The 21,604-nt window shown below is 44.5% G+C and overlaps 1 protein-coding gene across 1 annotated transcript; it reads right to left on the bottom strand.

The window, feature by feature from the left end:
• Positions 1 to 3,692: 3,692 nt before the first annotated feature.
• On the bottom strand, positions 3,693 to 4,463 carry LOC109174464 (transcription repressor OFP8-like). The gene has a single exon (XM_019323701.1). The coding sequence runs from the start codon at positions 4,461 to 4,463 to the stop codon at positions 3,693 to 3,695; it is 771 nt and encodes a 256-aa protein (XP_019179246.1).
• Positions 4,464 to 21,604: the final 17,141 nt, after the last annotated feature.

Here is a 21,604-nt window from a genome sequence, read left to right on the forward strand (position 1 = left end):
TTTGGCGCGAAATTGTGCAAGGGGCCAGAGTTACTAATAATCTGATGAGGAAATCAGATCATTCTGTGCTTTTTTTTGAGTATCTATGAGATGTTTCAGAATGGGGGAGGAGGAAGGAGAGGTTTTCGTTTCGAAATGGCTTGGGTGTATGATGAAGGGTGCATCGGTGTGGTGAAGAGATCATGGGAGGAAGGGAGGAAGGGAGGAATGAGGGGGTCCAAGACTGCATAGCATACTGTGGGAGTCAATTATCCCGATGGGGTGGTGACCGGTATCATAAATTCGGTGAAAAGATTATGCTCCTGCGTAAGGAACAATTACATATTAGGGGACGTACTGATCCAGCATCCTTAGCTGAATTTCTGCTGTTGGAAGGAATTCTAAGCAATATGGAAATTCAAGAAATACTTACTGGAGACAGAGGGCCAAACAACACTGGCTCAAGAATGTAGATGCCAATACGAAATTCTACCACAGGTATGCCTCTCACCGTAAAAAGAAAAATACTATTTATAAGCTTATGAATGATAATGGGGATTGGATGGAAGGAAATGCTATGAATGCGATTATCTTGGAATATTTTAGCCATATCTTCTCCTCTAGTGACCCTATAGATGGAAGTAATTTATTTGCTGAGGTATCCCCACGTGTTACCCAGGCTCAGAATGAAGTAACTGAGGTTAAGGATGCCCTTTTTGCAATGGCCACAGAGAAAACACCTGGCCCGGATGGTATGAACCCAGGTTTCTACCAGCATTTATGGGATATAGTTGGTGATGATATTTCAACATTTATACTGAATTGTCTTAATAATCGGATATTCCCCTCTGAGCTAAATAATACGGATGTTGTGCTCATCCCGAAGAAGAAAACCCCTGAGGTGGTAGCAGATTTTCGGCCAATAGCTTTGAGCAATGTGATCTACAGAATAATGACCAAGATGATTACACAGAGAATGAAGCCTTTAATGGAATGTATAATATCTGGCTTACAAAGGGCATTTACTCCAGACAGACTAATTACTGATAATATCCTCATAGCAGCAGAAGTGGGGCATTATTTGAATAGAAAGCAGTGTGGGACTGTAGGGTGGGGAGCTCTCAAACTGGATATGGCCAAAGCCTATGACCGTATGGAATGGCCTTTTCCTCCGTGGGATGCTACTGGCCCTGGGTTTTGATGACAGGTGGATTGAATTGATTATGTTGTGTGTGACTACTGTGTCATATACTTTTATGATAAATGGATCCCGAAGTACCTCGATTACACCCACTCGTGGCCTCCGACGGGGAGATCCGTTATCCCCTTATCTGTTCATTATCTGTGCAGAAGGACTTTCAGTTTTATTACAACGGGCGCAGGATAGGGGATTAATACATGGTTGCAGGGTTGCTAGAGGGGCACCTCCTATCTCTCATTTATTTTTTGCAGATGATAGCCTACTGTTTTTCAAAGCAAATATGCAGGAAACATCTGAGATAAAGAATTGTTTGTTACTATATGAGAGTTTATCTGGTCAGAAAGTTAATTATCATAAATCCAGTATATGCTACAGTAGGAATACAAGGCAGTATGATAAGGATATGGTGGCACAAATCCTAGGAGTTACCCAGGCTCCCAATTTTGGGAAATACCTAGGTCTGCCCTCCTCTGTGGGAAGAAATAAGAAAGCTGCATTTGCATATATTGAGGATAAGATCAAACAGAGGATTGGTTCTTAGAACAAGAGATTATTATCACAAGCTGGTAAAGAAATTTTGTTGAAAAGTGTGGCTCAAGCAATGCCGACCTTTTCAATGAGTGTTTTTTTGCTACCCATATCTGTTTGTACAGCTATTGAGCGAGTTATAAACCGATACTGGTGGGGATCAGGTACTGACCGGGGCATTCACTGGAAAGCTTGGGATAAGTTATGTATCCCAAAAAAGCATGGTGGCCTGGGATTCAAAGATTTAAGAGCTTTCAATTTGGCAATGTTAGGAAAGCAGGCATGGAGATACTCACTAACACTGACTCATTGGTAGCTAGGGTTTATAAGGCCATATATTATCTTAAAGGTACTTTCTTGGAGGCAAATATAGGAAATAATCCAAGCTTTTGCTGGCGTAGTATTATGGCGGCTAAAGATTTAATATGCGGTGGTATAAGGAAACCAATTGGGGACGGGAAATCTACCTTAATATGGGACCATCACTGGCTGCAAGATGAGCTGGATCCTATGGTTCACACGGAAATGCCACAACATCTATCTGGAGCCAAAGTGGTGGGATTAATGGACCAGGTTACGGGTGCTTGGGATCCGCATATACTAGCTGATATTTTTCAACCAAGTGATATACCTAGAATCCAAAGGATACCAGTTGCCACTGAGTATGATGATATATGGTATTGGTATGAAGATCCTAATGGATGTTATTCGGTCAAGAGTGGGTACAGACGTATAGTTGGTAATTATGTGAATAATTCTAATGGAGTGTTTGATGATTGGCTGGCACCCAAATGGAAGACATTCGTATGGAGAGCTATTTGTGATATCTTGCCTACTACCAACAATTTGCTTATAAAGAGAGTGGATGTTAATCCGATGTGTGCCATGTGTGGGATGATGAATGAAGATACCATGCATGCATTACTTTTGTGTGACTATGCAAACTCCATATGGACTCAATCCAACCTTCCACTCCCCAATATTATCACAAATGTTTTTCATGAATGGTTTAGTGCAATCTTAAATGTTCTAGACTTTAATGGAATTGTTTATGCAACTGCAATATTATATCATCTATGGAGAGCCCGAAACGGAGCGGTCTGGGATGCCTGTCTGCCAAGACCAACGAAATTACTTGTGATTGCAACTGCTACTGTGAAGGCTTGGGAAGCTGTCCATCACCGTACCCCATCATGGCAGGCTGCTCCGTCCTCCGAAGTTGCCGCATATGCCCTTACTGCCGGAATCATTCTGCCGACCGAAGCTACTGTCATGCAGGAAGCCGGGCGTCCACTCTCTCCACCACACAGCCATCCTGCTCTCCCACATGGCACGATGACAAGGCCAAAGAAATGTTACATAGATGCAGGCTACCATCACGGAACAAATGTGGTAACAGTTGGTGCAGTTCTTCTCGATGCCGAGGACCGGTATGTGTCGGCTTTCAGTGCCCCCCTGATAGGTTGCTTCTCCCCACTCATGGCCGAGGCATTTGCATGCAAGGAAGCCTTATCCTTGCTTAGAAGGCGGGATGAACAGGTTATACAAATTCATACGGACTGCCATTTGCTACAGAGTTATCTGACCACCTACCACATCACATTCATATCTAGCTTATGCTATTGATAGTTGCAGAACCTACATATCTACTTTTACTTTCTGCTCAGTTATTTTTATTCCTAGATTACAGAACTTATTAGCTAATTCCCTAGTTACTACAGCTTTTGATTTCGCTATGGCTATGTGCTGGGACAATGTCCCACCGAACTCTATTTCAGCTTATCTATAAATACAACCGCCAGGTTGACTTTAAAAAAAAAAAGTAACAAACATTTTATTCTTAATTAGTATTACATTTTTTATAATAAGTATTACATTTATATTGATTTTACACTTTTACCCCTGGATAAAGATCCATAGAACCGTCAAAGGACCTTTCATATATATATATATATATATATATATATATATATATATATATATATCATTGACTAAACAAGGTTTCAATTATCTCTGAGAAAACCTCAACAATGATACGGTGGAAGTAGGATGAGTTGAAAGAAAGAAAGCAGTGCAACAGCCTTTGCAGATCCTCTGCTCCAAAGATTTGCTTCGCCACAATCATCTCCACCATTGATGTCCTGAAGTCATTGTAAGGATCATTTGTACTCTTCTCTATCGCATCATAATATCCCATTTCCGAGCTCATCATCGTTGTCTTCCCTTTCCTTTGCCGGCTCGTCCTTTTTTTCCGGCCAGCCTTGGAGGTTTTCCTCCGGCGATCGCTCCACAAGTTGCTGCTGTAATAATAATCAAACTCCACTTGTAGATCACTCTCGCTTCTTCTGGGTGTTTTAGGGTGGGTAAAAGACCGGGAAGAAGTAGAAGATAAGCTAAAAAACGTGTCGTCGTCGGTTTCGCCTTCTTCTTCTTGTTCTTGTTCCACCTCCTCGCTGCTAAACCATCCGCCATTAGAGCTATTATTGGAGACCTCTAAATGCGAATCAACGACTGAGATAGGTGTCACAGGCGGACATCTTCTTCCTTCATTAATAGCAGCCGGAGAAAGCCCTAATAAGAAAGCAGCAGCTTTCTTATGCTTATTGGGATTTTTGGGAGGTGCAGTTTCATGGAGGTTTCGGGAGGTAGTAGTCATGGAGTTCTCTACTACATCTGAGATATTTTTGGCGTGACATGAACAGGAGGAGGAAGGGAGGAGGAAACGAGAGACTTTGTGTATGAACAGCCTTTCCATATAGCCAAGTTTTTGAAGATTACATGCAGGGTCGGCACTCGCAGAGCCGCAGTACTACTATTTATATACTGGCCGGTTAAGCTAATTAGAATAATGATGTGTATGAAAAGTAAGAAAATGACTTTTAAAAAATAATTTTTGAAAAATTGTTTGGTGTGTTTGGTTCATTTTTTTGAAAAATGAGCATAATTATTTTAAATTTTAAATATTTAAAATATACAATGATCGTGGTGGGTAGTGGGTGCTGGTGGGTGCTGGGTAGTGGTTTGGCGGTGGTGGTGGTGGCGGGTGATTAATTGCTCCACTGCTGCAAACGAAAAATAACTTCCAAAAAAAACGTCATTTTTCAAAAAATCTCATCTATTTTTCATTGGCTTTCATTTCCCCCCTTCTAGCCAAACACGGGATCGAAGATCCTGAAAATGACATTTTCTGGATTTCCAAATGCACCATAAGTAATGATGGAGTTTACATTTTTCTATTACATTTACCTAACAAACATTTTATATAAAATGGGTTGACCCACTATATATTTATTTTATTTAAAAAAAAATCATAATTCACAAATAGAATCTCGTCTTCTTCAATTGCAATCCTTGCTTCCACAGTAGCACCTCCACAACCTAAGTCTCCACAATAGTGGAATGACACATATAATTTTAGGACAAAAAATAATTAATACTTAAAACTGAATATACTGAAATGTCCATATATTTAACGCCTTTTAAACATGTTTGTTGACCGAGTATTAAAAATAATTATGCCACAATAATACTAGGACTAACATGAGATATTCTTAAACAAATAATTAAAATTTGTATTACAACAAATAAGATTTGATTTAAGAGAATATAGTGCATTCTTATAATAATTATAGTATGATATTCATAGTTTTGATGAAGATTAAAAAAAATTAATCACTTTTATATTATTATACACGTATAATTTTTATTCCCATTATAACCTTATCAACATTACCTCTTATTTTATATTTATATTAGTAGATATAATCTAAAATTTTGGAGCACATAGTCTTGGAACACTACAAATCTAACCTAGATACACTACACACACGGCAGAGAACATAAGTTGCGGGGGAGAATGCTCCACTCACGAAATGTCAATATGCTAATGTCTCTATTCCTTGGCATCTTAAACAAGGAAAAACTTCCAACAGCACACAACATTTTTGAGTTTGCATTTTCAAACTTCAATTAAACCCAAACAAAAACTACAAGACAAAGTAATTTGACCTAACATAGAATCATATAACTGACCTTTGCATGCATGTCAGCTCATTTTTCTCCCAAACAGTATTAAAACATTTTTAGTCTGAGATTTTTGAGTTTTGATAAATAGATTACATACAGGCCGGCCGAGTAAGGTGTCCTTTGCTAAATGGTGTTATTCTCCCGTTTGCATAAAATTTAAATTTGAAGCACAAATCCAGATAATTAATTCTCCTAATTTATCGACGCTCGAAATGTGAGTAGGTTCAGTGATGTCAAGTGGCGTCATTTGTTTCAATTTCTCTTTATTTCGTGCTTCTTTTCCCCCTAAATGTAAAGATTAAAAAGTAATATTTTTACCTTTAAAAATAAGTTTTTTTTTAAAATTTTTTTTTGTTTTTAACAAATTAGTGATTATTTGTAGGGAAGACAATGATTTGGTACTATAGCAACCGAACATAAACCGTAAGGACGGTTCCGATTAGCGATTAGGGTTCAAAATCGAAACCGTCAATTATGATTTTAAACGGTAAAATAAAATAAAATAATTGTTAAATTTGAACTATTTTAAATCAGATAGGTAAGAGGATCAAGACTGAATCTTATATCTTTGTCCACAATCTATTACCCATAAATCAAATGAACTGCTTGTGGGTAAATGGCATAAATACATATAGTATAACATTGCTGCCACATCACATTAGGATAGAGTATAACTATAATAGTATTATAATGTATTTTTGATCAATTTTTTTTTTTTTTTTTGAAAGCAAACCGCAAGCGATTTATTAACTTATGAATGAAGCAATAGAGTCAGAAGGGATCGAGTCCCAAAACATAGATTGTTCCTGATCGTAAGCTAACAAAGCTAATGTATGAGCATGTAAATTTAACGTCCTAGTAACAAAACTCAAAGAGCAATAAGCAAATAAAGACATAGTTACCCTACATTGGTCCACAACAACCCCAACGTAGGATAAAATCGGTGTAGCTTCGGAGTGTATTGCATTCTTTAGCACGAGGCAATCCGTTAGGAGATCTACGTCATCCTCGTTTCAATTCTTAAGCCAGTATAAGAATTCTTTGCAAGCCAACATAAGTGGTGAAAAACAGCCTGGGAGCATGCCGTTCGTCGCAGCCTTGAACGTGCCATCGTGTCCGAGCAATACCGCCTCGTATGTTGCCTCCCCGATGGTCGGCTTGTAGCCTGCATCCACATAGCATCTGGGCCGGACAGCTGTTGTCTCGTGAACCGTTACTGCCGGCGTGGTCTGAGGCGCTCGGGCGTGGACGGTGGTGTAGGCTTGTTCCGCCGCTGTCGCACTCATCCAAACCTGGCCAGGCCGCTTTAATGCTCCTTCGCATACAACCTCGTTCCTGGCGTTCCACAAATAATAGAGCACCGCGACCAGATGTCGGCATTGGATGTCTGTCAACATTACCATCGCACCCATAAGCCATGATGTAAACGAGTTAGTTACAATGTTTGTAATAAGCATGCCCGAATTACTCCACACAAATCTAGAGTAATAATACAAAACTAATGAGTGCATAACATTCTCATGTGTGAGACCACACATTGTGCATGTTGGATCCACATCAACTCTCTTCATAAGCAAATTGGTGGTGGTGGGGAGTATATCACACACGGCCCTCCACAAAAAAGTTTTCCACTTGTGAGGTACCTTCAATTTCCAGCATATAACCCATTTATCAAAATTCGCCGGGTTATGCTGGAACTCACCCATAATTCTTCTATAGGCATCTTTAACCGTATATAGCCCTCAGGGGTCACTGAGCCAATACCATGAATCCTCATAATTAGGATTGTTTGGTATTTCATAAATACGCTCCACGTCTTCAGGACTAAACATGTCAGCTAGAATATCGTGATCCCACATATTTGTTTGCTGATAAATTAGTCTTGCCACTACTGCTTCCCTCAACTCCTCAGGCATAATTGTTTGGACGAGAGGACTTGTAACACCCCAGATTTTTAAGATATTTAAAACTTATAAAATAAAGGTGAAATCTCATTAAAAACCCAAAACATAATACAAGAGTGCGGGGTGCTATGCCACACCTGAGCTAGAGAACTCAGGTGCACAGGCTAACTATCTAAAATCCTTAGCAATGTAAATGCATAAACATGGCACGCAGGCCGGAAGGGAAACTATCTACTTCTACGCTCCAAGTTCTAGCGCGCTCCAGTGACTTATGCTTCTGTGCCTGAAAGCCAAATATATCTGTTTAGCGAGAGATGCTGGTAACCCACTCCAACGAGTTGAAATACAATACATATAGAGATATATATAGATATACGAAAACCATTTTGAAGCATGAAGATATATCCTACGAGACTCTAGCTTTTAAAACCGGGAATGACTCGACAGATAAGGCTAGACACAAGCAACAGTTATAATCAAGCGTATACAATCCACAACAGGCAAGACAGATAAAGCTGATCACGGATAATAATCATAACCCAACATACACAATCCCTAGCATAAATCCCATAATCAAATCCCACAATATACTCATAAACACAACTCATCCATATCTCATCAAATAGCACACTTTGTTGGCGCCACAGGACCAATCGCATGCCCATACATGAGGGTCAGCGCATATAGCTCTGACACGGCCCCGCAGCACCCTGCCCCGTCTCACATTACGGAGGAGCCGATCGCAACCGGCTGATGGACCTTTGTCCTACATAATATTTATATACCTGACCGGTCTTTACCAGCCTGGTTAACAGTTGAGATGGTTCTCAGCCCATTCAACTGCCCGTATAGTGGACCTTTGTCCTATATAATATTTATATACCTGACCGGTCTCTACCAGCCTGGTTAACAGCCGGTATGGTTCTCAGCCCACCCGACTGCCCGTATAGTGGAACTTAGTCCTATATAATATTTATATACCTGACCGGTCTCTACCAGCCTGGTTAACAGCCGGTATGGTTCTCAGCCCACCCGACTGCCCGTATAGCCCGATTGATCTTAACCAACTCGGGGTTACATGCACACATAACACATAGCAAGTACATGCAACCCATATTGACACATTGGGAAGGGGGAGAAAACGTATAACAAAACCTATGCGTGATCCATCACATACTAAGAATAGTCCTAGGGGGTTCATACTGCTTCTACCTAGGTCAACGGGATACCAATTCAACTAGCATGCAATATAATAGACTCATAAACCTACGAACGGTACCCGAAATATCAAACTAGACAAAGGCACGATTAACGGAGTCCGTTGGGACACCACGGGGGACGGGGAAACATCAAACGGGGAAGCCGAGATCCTGAGGGGGATGATTTTCCAACGGGTAGCCGGTGGGTGGGGGGCCACCCGCCGGCTGCCCGCCGGGTATTACTGTTCCGGGCAGCGGGTCGCCGGCGGGCAGCTGCCCGCCCGCCGGCCGCCCGCTGCCGGAGATGTGTTTTCCGGCCGTGGGTAGGTGGCGGGTCCCCTACCCCCCACTACCCCCCACTGACTCTTATCACACACTTTCGCCCCGGGAACCATTGTGGAACCCGAAACCATGCTTAGACACTTTATAACTGTAACTAACGGCAACACGTAGACAATTAACGAATCAAATACAAGAAACGAACGGCACATAACCTATCATGCTTTTCTAAATATAATCAACACCCAAACATGCGATTTCCCCACCCGATAAACCAAGAATAAGATCATACGATACAACCTAGGGTTCTAATCACTTTTATATCAACAAGAATGCGGTTCGTCTTCTAATTACAAGATTCGGTACAAATAACACATAAGCATTAAGAATACCATACAATAATCAAGAACGATATATAATCATCAAGAACTCCACATAATCATCAAGAACACCATAATTATCAAGAACACCATAATTATCAAGAATCTCCCAATATCAAGATCACCCATGGAATTATCCCATCAATCATCAATAATAATATCACAAGTCACCAATACACAATAATACGGGGAAATCCTATGGGGGAAATCATAGCTATGAAAATAGGTTTTGTTGAGACATGGGTTACCTCTTAGCCTTAATTAATTCCTTGGCTATGAAGGGTCTTTCTTTAAGCTTTCTTGCTTTCTTGATTTCTTCTAGGGGGATTCTTGGAGCTCTTCGATCGGGGAGGTGGGGCGTTATTCTTGTGGGGGTTTCTAGGTGCCTCTTAAGTCTCCTATTTATATATTTAGGTGTCCTAGTTAGGAACTAATATTATGGGCTTGCTAGTTCTATTTCTTTTGGGACTAAGAATTGGGTTTAGGGGTAAGGGCCCGTGGACTATGGTGGGCCTTCCTAATTAATTACTGTGATTTAATTCTTTCTTTTGGGTAATTGATTAAATGATTTAATTGATCTTAGGGGTCGTAACACGGGGTGTTACACTCTCCCCCCCTTATCGGGAAGCTTCGTCCCCGAAGCTTGGTCCTTGCCGTGTGACTTTTTCTTAGTTACCTGGTGTGAAAAGTTCGGGGTAGCGTTCCCTCATTGTGTCTTTGAGCTCCCACGTTGCTTCCTTGGTCCCATGGTTGGTCCAGAGGACTTTCACCATTTCTATGGCTCGGTGACGAGTGTTTCTTGTCTTGGTGTCCAGGATCCTCACGGGTCTTTCTTCGTATACTAGTGACTCGTTGAGGTTCACGACCTCGGGTTGAAGCACGTGACTCGGGTCGTGTACGTATTTCTTTAGTTGGGATATGTGGAATACGTTGTGTACTCGTTCTAGTTCGACGGGTAGGGCGAGGCGATAGGCTAGGTTCCCAACTTTTTCTATGATCTCATAGGGGCCGATAAATCGAGGGCTGAGCTTTCCTTTCTTTCCGAATCTCATTACCCCTCGTGTGGGCGAGATTCTTAACCAGACTTTGTCCCCGGTGTTGAACTCGGCTTGTTTCCTCTTTAGGTCGGCATAGGACTTTTGGCGGTCCTGGGCAGCTTTCATCCTTTCCCGGATGTGTTTGACCTTGGTGATTGTGTCCTGTAGGTGTTGGGGCCCTAGTGATATTGGGTCGACCATGTTTTCCCAACATAAGGGGGTTCTGCACTTTTGTCCGTATAGAGCTTCGTAGGGTGCCATGCGAATGCTCGCGTGGTAGCTGTTGTTGTACGAGAATTCAATGAGGTCTAGGTGTTCCTCCCATGTCCCTTGAAAGTCCAACACGCAGGCTCTTAGCATGTCTTCGAGGGTCTGAATGGTCCTCTCGGTTTGGCCGTCCGTGGTGGGGTGGAAAGCAGTGCTTAGTTTTAGTTGTGTACCCAAGGCTATTTGCAGTGATTTCCAGAATTGCGAGAGGAACCTGGAGTCCCTATCGGATACGATGTTACGGGGGACTCCGTGATACTTCACTACTCGGCTCAAGTAAGCTTGGGCCAGTTGTGTCATTGTCCACGTTTCCTTCATGGCGATGAATCGTGCTGTTTTGGTTAGTCGGTCCACTATGACCCAAATCTTATCCTTGCCGGTCTTTGTTGGGGGTAGTCCCCCGACGAAATCCATGGATATGGAATCCCACTTTCCTTGTGGTATCTCAAGGGGTTGTACGAGTCCCTTGGGCTTGCATCGTTCGGCCTTCACCCTTTGGCAATTCAGACACCTGGCCACGAAATTCGCGATTTCCTTTTTCATGTTGGGCCACCAAAACGACCTTTTTACATCTTGGTATAGTTTGTCACCCCCTGGGTGAATCGAGTATGGGGTGTTGTGTCCTTCCTCCAGGATTTGTTGCTTCAAGTGGGGGTGCGTCGAGGGTACGCACCACCTACCTTGGTAACGGAGACTGCCGTCTTCGTGTATTTTGAAGGGTCCTTCCTTCCCCTGGGTTAGGTCAAGGCGGATTTATCTAGTTCCGGATCCTGCTGTTGCCCTATTTTGATTTCTTCGAAGAGCGTAGGCACGACTCATGTGTTGAATATGTGGGTGCCGGGGTGGTTTTGACCTTGTTTTATTATTTCCAAATTCAGTCTTTGGAAATCCCTGTACAGTTGGTCCGGTAGGACCCAAGTGGTGTTGAGGGAGTGGTTAGTCTTCCTGCTTAGTGCATCTGCCACCACGTTAGCTTTTCCCTCGTGGTATTGGATGTCCAGGTCGTAATCCTTTATGAGTTCTAACCACCTCCGTTGTCTCATGTTTAGGTCTTTTTGGGTGAAGATGTACTTTAGGCTCTTATGGTCCGTGTAAATCTTGCATTGCACCCCGTACAAGTAATGCCTCCAAATTTTTAGTGCGAACACGATGGCGGCTAGCTCGAGGTCGTGGGTGGGGTAGTTTTCCTCATGGGTTTTGAGCTGCCTGGATGCGTAGGCTATTACTCGGCCTTTTTGCATTAGCACGCACCCCAACCCCTTCTTGGATGCGTCACTGAAGACCTCGAATCCTTCCTCCCCGGAGGGGATGGCGAGTACGGGTGCCGTGGTTAACTTATCCTTCAATTCTTGAAAGGCCGAGACGCAGTCGTTGTCCCATTGGAAGGGGGTTTCCTTTTTCATGAGTTTGTTGAGGGGTTGGGCTATCCTGGTGAAGTCGGGTACAAATCTCCTGTAGTAGCCCGCCAAGCCTAGGAAGCTTCGGACTTCGGTGAGTGAGCTTGGTGTGGTCCATTCTTTAACGGCACGGATCTTGGCGGGGTCCACCTTAATCCCTTCCTTGGTTATCACGTGACCCAGGAAGGCCACGTTGTCCTTCCAAAATTCACATTTAGAGAACTTGGCGTATAGTTGATGCTCTCTTAGGGTTTGCAGGGTTATGCGGAGGTGTCTTTCGTGTTCTTCCTTGTTTCGGGAGTAGACTAGGATGTCATCAATGAATACAATGACGAAGTCATCCAAGTGGGGTCGGAACACTCGGTTCATGAGGTCCATGAATATGGCAGGCGCGTTGGTGAGCCCGAAGGGCATTACAGTGAATTCATAGTGACCGTAACGTGTCCGAAAGGCTGTTTTCTGAATGTCCGGTTTGGCCACCTGTATTTGGTGATACCCGGATCTTAGATCAATTTTTTTGAGAATACCCCTGCCCCTTTAAGTTGGTCGAACAAGTCGTCAATTCGGGGAAGGGGGTACTTATTCTTTATCGTGACTTGGTTAAGTTCCCTGTAGTCGATGCATAGGCGCATGCTCCCATCCTTCTTTTTAACAAACAACACTGGCGCTCCCCATGGGGAGGTGCTAGGACGGATGTAGTCCTTGTCTAGCAATTCTTGCAGTTGCGTTTTTAGTTCCTTCATTTCTTTTGGTGCTAATCGGTAGGGAGGTTTAGAAATTGGGGCAGCGCCCGGTACGAGATCTATGGTGAACTCGACTTCTCTGACTGGGGGTGCCCCGGGGATTTCGTCCGGGAAGACGTCGGTGAATTCGCTTACCACTGGGATGGCTTGTGGTTCGGGGGTTTTGGTGCTGAGGTCCTCGACCGAACATAGGAAGGCCTCGCCTCCCTTGTTTAGGTATCTCTTCATTTTCATCATGTTCACCACTTTGATCCCGGCTTCCTGGTGGGTTCCATGGTAAGATACCCTCTTACCGTTTGGTCCTCGTAGGACCACTTTTTGTTCTCCGCATAGGATTTGTGCTTGGTATTTTCCTAGCCAATCCATGCCCAAAATTACTTGTACCCCATCCAGTTTGAATCGGATTAAGTTGCTGGGAAATTCCATCCCTTGTATGGTGATCATTATATCCTTGTACATGCGGTCGCATTCTAGGATTTCGCCGGAGGCCACTTTGACCTGGAGTCGGACCTTGGTGCTGGTGTTGAGGTCGAGCCGAGTGGCAAACTCGGTTGCTATAAATGAGTTGGTAGCCCCTGAGTCAAATAACACTGTGGCGGGGGTGGCGTGTACTAGGAAGGTTCCGGAGACTATGTTGCTATCCCCAATTTTGGCTTTGCTTAGAGTGAGGATTCTTCCTTGAGCGGTTGGCGTTGTGACTAAGTGGGGTGAGGCGGCCCTGGGGCTTTTAAGGCTGCGGGTGGGGTTCATGTGATTTCCTTCTGATTTCCTTTTGTTTCCCAGGCGTGTTTCCCGGGGTTGGTTTGGCACTTGTTGTAGCTGGGATGCCTTGGCATAGGCTTCCCTGAGGGTTCCTGGCCTTTGTGTGGCTAAGGCTTTTTGATATTCGGGGTCAAGGCCCGTTATGAACCTTTCGGTCTTGACCCTCTCGGTGGGTACTAGCTCGGGGACGAGGTGAGCCAGTCGGTGGAATTGTTGGTAGTATTCCGTGACCGAGGTTGCGCCTTGTTTTAGGTGGAGGAATTCTTCATATATGGTGGCTCTTAGGTGGCTGGGATAGAATTGTTCTCGTAGCCGCGTTTTTAGGGTTTCCCAGCTGAATCCGGGGTCTTGTTCAAGGGTGGGTCCTTCGTGAGCCCACCAGGTTTCGGCCTCGTGTCTGAAGTAGAAGGAGGCCATTCTTACTTGGTGGCCCTCGGGGCATTTAGTTTCCCTGAATATCTTGTCGAAAGTCCCGATCCACTCCTCGAGGGTCGTGGGGTCTTCGTTTCCTGAGAGGGTGGGTGGTTGGTGTGACGAGACTTGGTGGTGGATTTCCAAGTTCTCGTTCAGTAAAGGCTGGGGTACGGTAGTACTTAGTGCCTGGGCAATTTGGGCCAGGTGTTGCAGATTCTGAGTCAGGAATTCCTCCGTGGGGAGTTTTGGCGTTCCTACCTGTCTTCTTCTCGGTGCCATCCTGGAGTTCATAGGTCGATGTTATTTTGTGTTCTTACCGTGATGCAATAAGTGAAGGGGAGAGTTCCTTTAAGTTAGAGAGGGATAAAGTGAGGAGGGGGGTTATGTGTAGGTTTCACAATCTCACCGAGCGTCCTAAGATTCCTGAATCCTATGTTTCTTAATACCTAGAGTTCAAGCCTAATGTCCTAAAGTCCGGTCTTAAGAGTCTTATCCTGGGGTCAAACTTAGGCTCTGATACCAACTGTAACATCCCAGATTTTTAAGATATTTAAATCTTATAAAATATTAGGTGAAATCTCATTAAAAACCCAAAACATAATACAAGAGTGCGGGATGCTATGCCACACCTGAGCTAGAGAACTCAGGTGCACAGGCTAACTATCTAAAATCCTTAGCAATGTAAATGCATAAACATGGCACGCAGGCCGGAAGGGAAACTATCTACTTCTACGCTCCAAGTTCTAGCGCGCTCCAGTGACTTATGCTTCTGTGCCTGAAAGCCAAATATATCTGTTTAGCGAGAGATGCTGGTAACCCACTCCAACGCGTTGAAATACAATACATATAGAGATATATATAGATATACGAAAACCATTTTGAAGCATGAAGATATATCCTACGAGACTCTAGCTTTTAAAACCGGGAATGACTCGACAGATAAGGCTAGACACAAGCAACAGTTATAATCAAGCGTATACAATCCACAACAGGCAAGACAGATAAAGCTGATCACGGATAATAATCATAACCCAACATACACAATCCCTAGCATAAATCCCATAGTCAAATCCCACAATATACTCATAAACACAACTCATCCATATCTCATCAAATAGCACACTTTGTTGGCGCCACAGGACCAATCGCATGCCCATACATGAGGGTCAGCGCATATAGCTCTGACACGGCCCCGCAGCACCCTGCCCCGTCTCACATTACGGAGGAGCCGATCGCAACCAACTGATGGACCTTTGTCCTACATAATATTTATATACCTGACCGGTCTTTACCAGCCTGGTTAACAGTTGAGATGGTTCTCAGCCCATTCAACTGCCCGTATAGTGGACCTTTGTCCTATATAATATTTATATACCTGACCGGTCTCTACCAGCCTGGTTAACAGCCGGTATGGTTCTCAGCCCACCCGACTGCTCGTATAGTGGAACTTAGTCCTATATAATATTTATATACCTGACCGGTCTCTACCAGCCTGGTTAACAGCCGGTATGGTTCTCAGCCCACCCGACTGCCCGTATAGCCCGATTGATCTTAACCAACTCGGGGTTACATGCACACATAACACATAGCAAGTACATGCAACCCATATTGACACATTGGGAAGGGGGAGAAAACGTATAACAAAACCTATGCGTGATCCATCACATACTAAGAATAGTCCTAGGGGGTTCATACTGCTTCTACCTAGGTCAACGGGATACCAATTCAACTAGCATGCAATATAATAGACTCATAAACCTACGAACGGTACCCGAAATATCAAACTAGACAAAGGCACGATTAACGGAGTCCGTTGGGACACCACGGGGGACGGGGAAACATCAAACGGGGAAGCCGAGATCCTGAGGGGGATGATTTTCCAACGGGTAGCCGGTGGGTGGGGGGCCACCCGCCGGCTGCCCGCCGGGTATTACTGTTCCGGGCAGCGGGTCGCCGGCGGGCAGCTGCCCGCCCGCCGGCCGCCCGCTGCCGGAGATGTGTTTTCCGGCCGTGGGTAGGTGGCGGGTCCCCTACCCCCCACTACCCCCCACTGACTCTTATCACACACTTTCGCCCCGGGAACCATTGTGGAACCCGAAACCATGCTTAGACACTTTATAACTGTAACTAACGGCAACACGTAGACAATTAACGAATCAAATACAAGAAACGAACGGCACATAACCTATCATGCTTTTCTAAATATAATCAACACCCAAACATGCGATTTCCCCACCCGATAAACCAAGAATAAGATCATACGATACAACCTAGGGTTCTAATCACTTTTATATCAACAAGAATGCGGTTCGTCTTCTAATTACAAGATTCGGTACAAATAACACATAAGCATTAAGAATGCCATACAATAATCAAGAACGATATATAATCATCAAGAACACCATAATTATCAAGAACACCATAATTATCAAGAATCTCCCAATATCAAGATCACCCATGGAATTATCCCATCAATCATCAATAATAATATCACAAGTCACCAATACACAATAATACGGGGAAATCCTATGGGGGAAATCATAGCTATGAAAATAGGTTTTGTTGAGACATGGGTTACCTCTTAGCCTTAATTAATTCCTTGGCTATGAAGGGTCTTTCTTTAAGCTTTCTTGCTTTCTTGATTTCTTCTAGGGGGATTCTTGGAGCTCTTCGATCGGGGAGGTGGGGCGTTATTCTTGTGGGGGTTTCTAGGTGCCTCTTAAGTCTCCTATTTATATATTTAGGTGTCCTAGTTAGGAACTAATATTATGGGCTTGCTAGTTCTATTTCTTTTGGGACTAAGAATTGGGTTTAGGGGTAAGGGCCCGTGGACTATGGTGGGCCTTCCTAATTAATTACTGTGATTTAATTCTTTCTTTTGGGTAATTGATTAAATGATTTAATTGATCTTAGGGGTCGTAACACGGGGTGTTACACTCTCCCCCCCTTATCGGGAAGCTTCGTCCCCGAAGCTTGGTCCTTGCCGTGTGACTTTTTCTTAGTTACCTGGTGTGAAAAGTTCGGGGTAGCGTTCCCTCATTGTGTCTTTGAGCTCCCACGTTGCTTCCTTGGTCCCATGGTTGGTCCAGAGGACTTTCACCATTTCTATGGCTCGGCGACGAGTGTTTCTTGTCTTGGTGTCCAGGATCCTCACGGGTCTTTCTTCGTATACTAGTGACTCGTTGAGGTTCACGACCTCGGGTTGAAGCACGTGACTCGGGTCGTGTACGTATTTCTTTAGTTGGGATATGTGGAATACGTTGTGTACTCGTTCTAGTTCGACGGGTAGGGCGAGGCGATAGGCTAGGTTCCCAACTTTTTCTATGATCTCATAGGGGCCGATAAATCGAGGGCTGAGCTTTCCTTTCTTTCCGAATCTCATTACCCCTCGTGTGGGCGAGATTCTTAACCAGACTTTGTCCCCGGTGTTGAACTCGGCTTGTTTCCTCTTTAGGTCGGCATAGGACTTTTGGCGGTCCTGGGCAGCTTTCATCCTTTCCCGGATGTGTTTGACCTTGGTGATTGTGTCCTGTAGGTGTTGGGGCCCTAGTGATATTGGGTCGACCATGTTTTCCCAACATAAGGGGGTTCTGCACTTTTGTCCGTATAGAGCTTCGTAGGGTGCCATGCGAATGCTCGCGTGGTAGCTGTTGTTGTACGAGAATTCAATGAGGTCTAGGTGTTCCTCCCATGTCCCTTGAAAGTCCAACACGCAGGCTCTTAGCATGTCTTCGAGGGTCTGAATGGTCCTCTCGGTTTGGCCGTCCGTGGTGGGGTGGAAAGCAGTGCTTAGTTTTAGTTGTGTACCCAAGGCTATTTGCAGTGATTTCCAGAATTGCGAGAGGAACCTGGAGTCCCTATCGGATACGATGTTACGGGGGACTCCGTGATACTTCACTACTCGGCTCAAGTAAGCTTGGGCCAGTTGTGTCATTGTCCACGTTTCCTTCATGGCGATGAATCGTGCTGTTTTGGTTAGTCGGTCCACTATGACCCAAATCTTATCCTTGCCGGTCTTTGTTGGGGGTAGTCTCCCGACGAAATCCATGGATATGGAATCCCACTTTCCTTGTGGTATCTCAAGGGGTTGTACGAGTCCCTTGGGCTTGCATCGTTCGGCCTTCACCCTTTGGCAATTCAGACACCTGGCCACGAAATTCGCGATTTCCTTTTTCATGTTGGGCCACCAAAACGACCTTTTTACATCTTGGTATAGTTTGTCACCCCCTGGGTGAATCGAGTATGGGGTGTTGTGTCCTTCCTCCAGGATTTGTTGCTTCAAGTGGGGGTGCGTCGAGGGTACGCACCACCTACCTTGGTAACGGAGACTGCCGTCTTCGTGTATTTTGAAGGGTCCTTCCTTCCCCTGGGTTAGGTCAAGGCGGATTTATCTAGTTCCGGATCCTGCTGTTGCCCTATTTTGATTTCTTCGAAGAACGTAGGCACGACTCATGTGTTGAATATGTGGGTGCCGGGGTGGTTTTGACCTTGTTTTATTATTTCCAAATTCAGTCTTTGGAAATCCCTGTACAGTTGGTCCGGTAGGACCCAAGTGGTGTTGAGGGAGTGGTTAGTCTTCCTGCTTAGTGCATCTGCCACCACGTTAGCTTTTCCCTCGTGGTATTGGATGTCCAGGTCGTAATCCTTTATGAGTTCTAACCACCTCCGTTGTCTCATGTTTAGGTCTTTTTGGGTGAAGATGTACTTTAGGCTCTTATGGTCCGTGTAAATCTTGCATTGCACCCCGTACAAGTAATGCCTCCAAATTTTTAGTGCGAACACGATGGCGGCTAGCTCGAGGTCGTGGGTGGGGTAGTTTTCCTCATGGGTTTTGAGCTGCCTGGATGCGTAGGCTATTACTCGGCCTTTTTGCATTAGCACGCACCCCAACCCCTTCTTGGATGCGTCACTGAAGACCTCGAATCCTTCCTCCCCGGAGGGGATGGCGAGTACGGGTGCCGTGGTTAACTTATCCTTCAATTCTTGAAAGGCCGAGACGCAGTCGTTGTCCCATTGGAAGGGGGTTTCCTTTTTCATGAGTTTGTTGAGGGGTTGGGCTATCCTGGTGAAGTCGGGTACAAATCTCCTGTAGTAGCCCGCCAAGCCTAGGAAGCTTCGGACTTCGGTGAGTGAGCTTGGTGTGGTCCATTCTTTAACGGCACGGATCTTGGCGGGGTCCACCTTAATCCCTTCCTTGGTTATCACGTGACCCAGGAAGGCCACGTTGTCCTTCCAAAATTCACATTTAGAGAACTTGGCGTATAGTTGATGCTCTCTTAGGGTTTGCAGGGTTATGCGGAGGTGTCTTTCGTGTTCTTCCTTGTTTCGGGAGTAGACTAGCATGCAATATAATAGACTCATAAACCTACGAACGGTACCCGAAATGTCAAACTAGACAAAGGCACGATTAACGGAGTCCGTTGGGACACCACGGGGGACGGGGAAACATCAAACGGGGAAGCCGAGATCCCGAGGGGGATGATTTTCCAGCGGGTAGCCGGTGGGTGGGGGGCCACCCGCCGGCTGCCCGCCGGGTATTACTGTTCCGGGCAGCGGGTCGCCGGCGGGCAGCTGCCCGCCCGCCGGCCGCCCGCTGCCGGAGATGTGTTTTCCGGCCGTGGGTAGGTGGCGGGTCCCCTACCCCCCACTACCCCCCACTGACTCTTATCACACACTTTCGCCCCGGGAACCATTGTGGAACCCGAAACCATGCTTAGACACTTTATAACTGTAACTAACGGCAACACGTAGACAATTAACGAATCAAATACAAGAAACGAACGGCACATAACCTATCATGCTTTTCTAAATATAATCAACACCCAAACATGCGATTTCCCCACCCGATAAACCAAGAATAAGATCATACGATACAACCTAGGGTTCTAATCACTTTTATATCAACAAGAATGCGGTTCGTCTTCTAATTACAAGATTCGGTACAAATAACACATAAGCATTAAGAATGCCATACAATAATCAAGAACGATATATAATCATCAAGAACACCATAATTATCAAGAACACCATAATTATCAAGAATCTCCCAATATCAAGATCACCCATGGAATTATCCCATCAATCATCAATAATAATATCACAAGTCACCAATACACAATAATACGGGGAAATCCTATGGGGGAAATCATAGCTATGAAAATAGGTTTTGTTGAGACATGGGTTACCTCTTAGCCTTAATTAATTCCTTGGCTATGAAGGGTCTTTCTTTAAGCTTTCTTGCTTTCTTGATTTCTTCTAGGGGGATTCTTGGAGCTCTTCGATCGGGGAGGTGGGGCGTTATTCTTGTGGGGGTTTCTAGGTGCCTCTTAAGTCTCCTATTTATATATTTAGGTGTCCTAGTTAGGAACTAATATTATGTGCTTGCTAGTTCTATTTCTTTTGGGACTAAGAATTGGGTTTAGGGGTAAGGGCCCGTGGACTATGGTGGGCCTTCCTAATTAATTACTGTGATTTAATTCTTTCTTTTGGGTAATTGATTAAATGATTTAATTGATCTTAGGGGTCGTAACACGGGGTGTTACAGGACTGGGGTTATCTTGCAACCAAGGGTGCCCCCAAATTTGTGTCGTTCTACCATTCCCAATTCTTCTACGTGCCCCAGCACAAACATGGCCATGTGCCGCCATTATACTCCGCCAACAAAAACTCGGGCTGTGTCCCACTGTCACATAGACAAACGAGGTTTTATGATAGTACCGAGCCTTTTATATCCTTGTTGCTAGGGATCCAGGATCAGTGAGAAACCACCAGGCTTGTTTCCCCGACATAGCTAGGTTAAAAGCTCGTAGATCTTTGAAGCCCAATTCCCTAAACTTCTTAGGGATACACAACTTGTCCCATGCTTTCCAGTGGATTCCCCTATCAGTGACTTTACCCCACCAATGTCTGTTCATTGTTATCTGAATAGACAAGCAAACTGACTTAGGGAGAATAAAAACACTCATTGAAAATGTAGGCATAGATTAAGTCACACTTTTCAAAAGTACTTCCTTACCAGCCTGAGAGAGCAACTTTTTATTCCAAGAATTAATTCTCTGTCTAATTTTGTCTTCCACATAAGAGAAAACAACCTTTTTATTCCTTCCCACAAACGAAGGCAGACCCAGATATTTTCCAAAGTTTGGGGCCTGTTCCACCCCCAAGCATCACGCCACTTCCTCCCTTACGCACTCCAGGGCTAAAGCAAATATTTGACTTGTGATAATTGACCAATTGACGATATAGCTTCTCATACCTCGTTAAACATTGTTTCACCACACCGGCCTCCTGGTAGGGGTGAGCAAATGGTCGGTCGGTTACATAACCGACCGAAAAACCGAAATACCGACAGTGCTTTTTGACCTTCGTAACCGACCGAAACCGACCGAAGGTGGCCTTATGACCGACCGATAACCGACCGTCGGTTTTCGGTCGGTTTCGGTCGGTTACCAAAAAACCGAACAAGACAAGAAAAAATCAAATTCCAAA

This window comes from Ipomoea nil, unplaced genomic scaffold (genome assembly GCF_001879475.1).
Source record: "Ipomoea nil cultivar Tokyo-kokei standard unplaced genomic scaffold, Asagao_1.1 scaffold0642, whole genome shotgun sequence".
NCBI classification, from domain to species: domain Eukaryota; kingdom Viridiplantae; phylum Streptophyta; class Magnoliopsida; order Solanales; family Convolvulaceae; genus Ipomoea; species Ipomoea nil.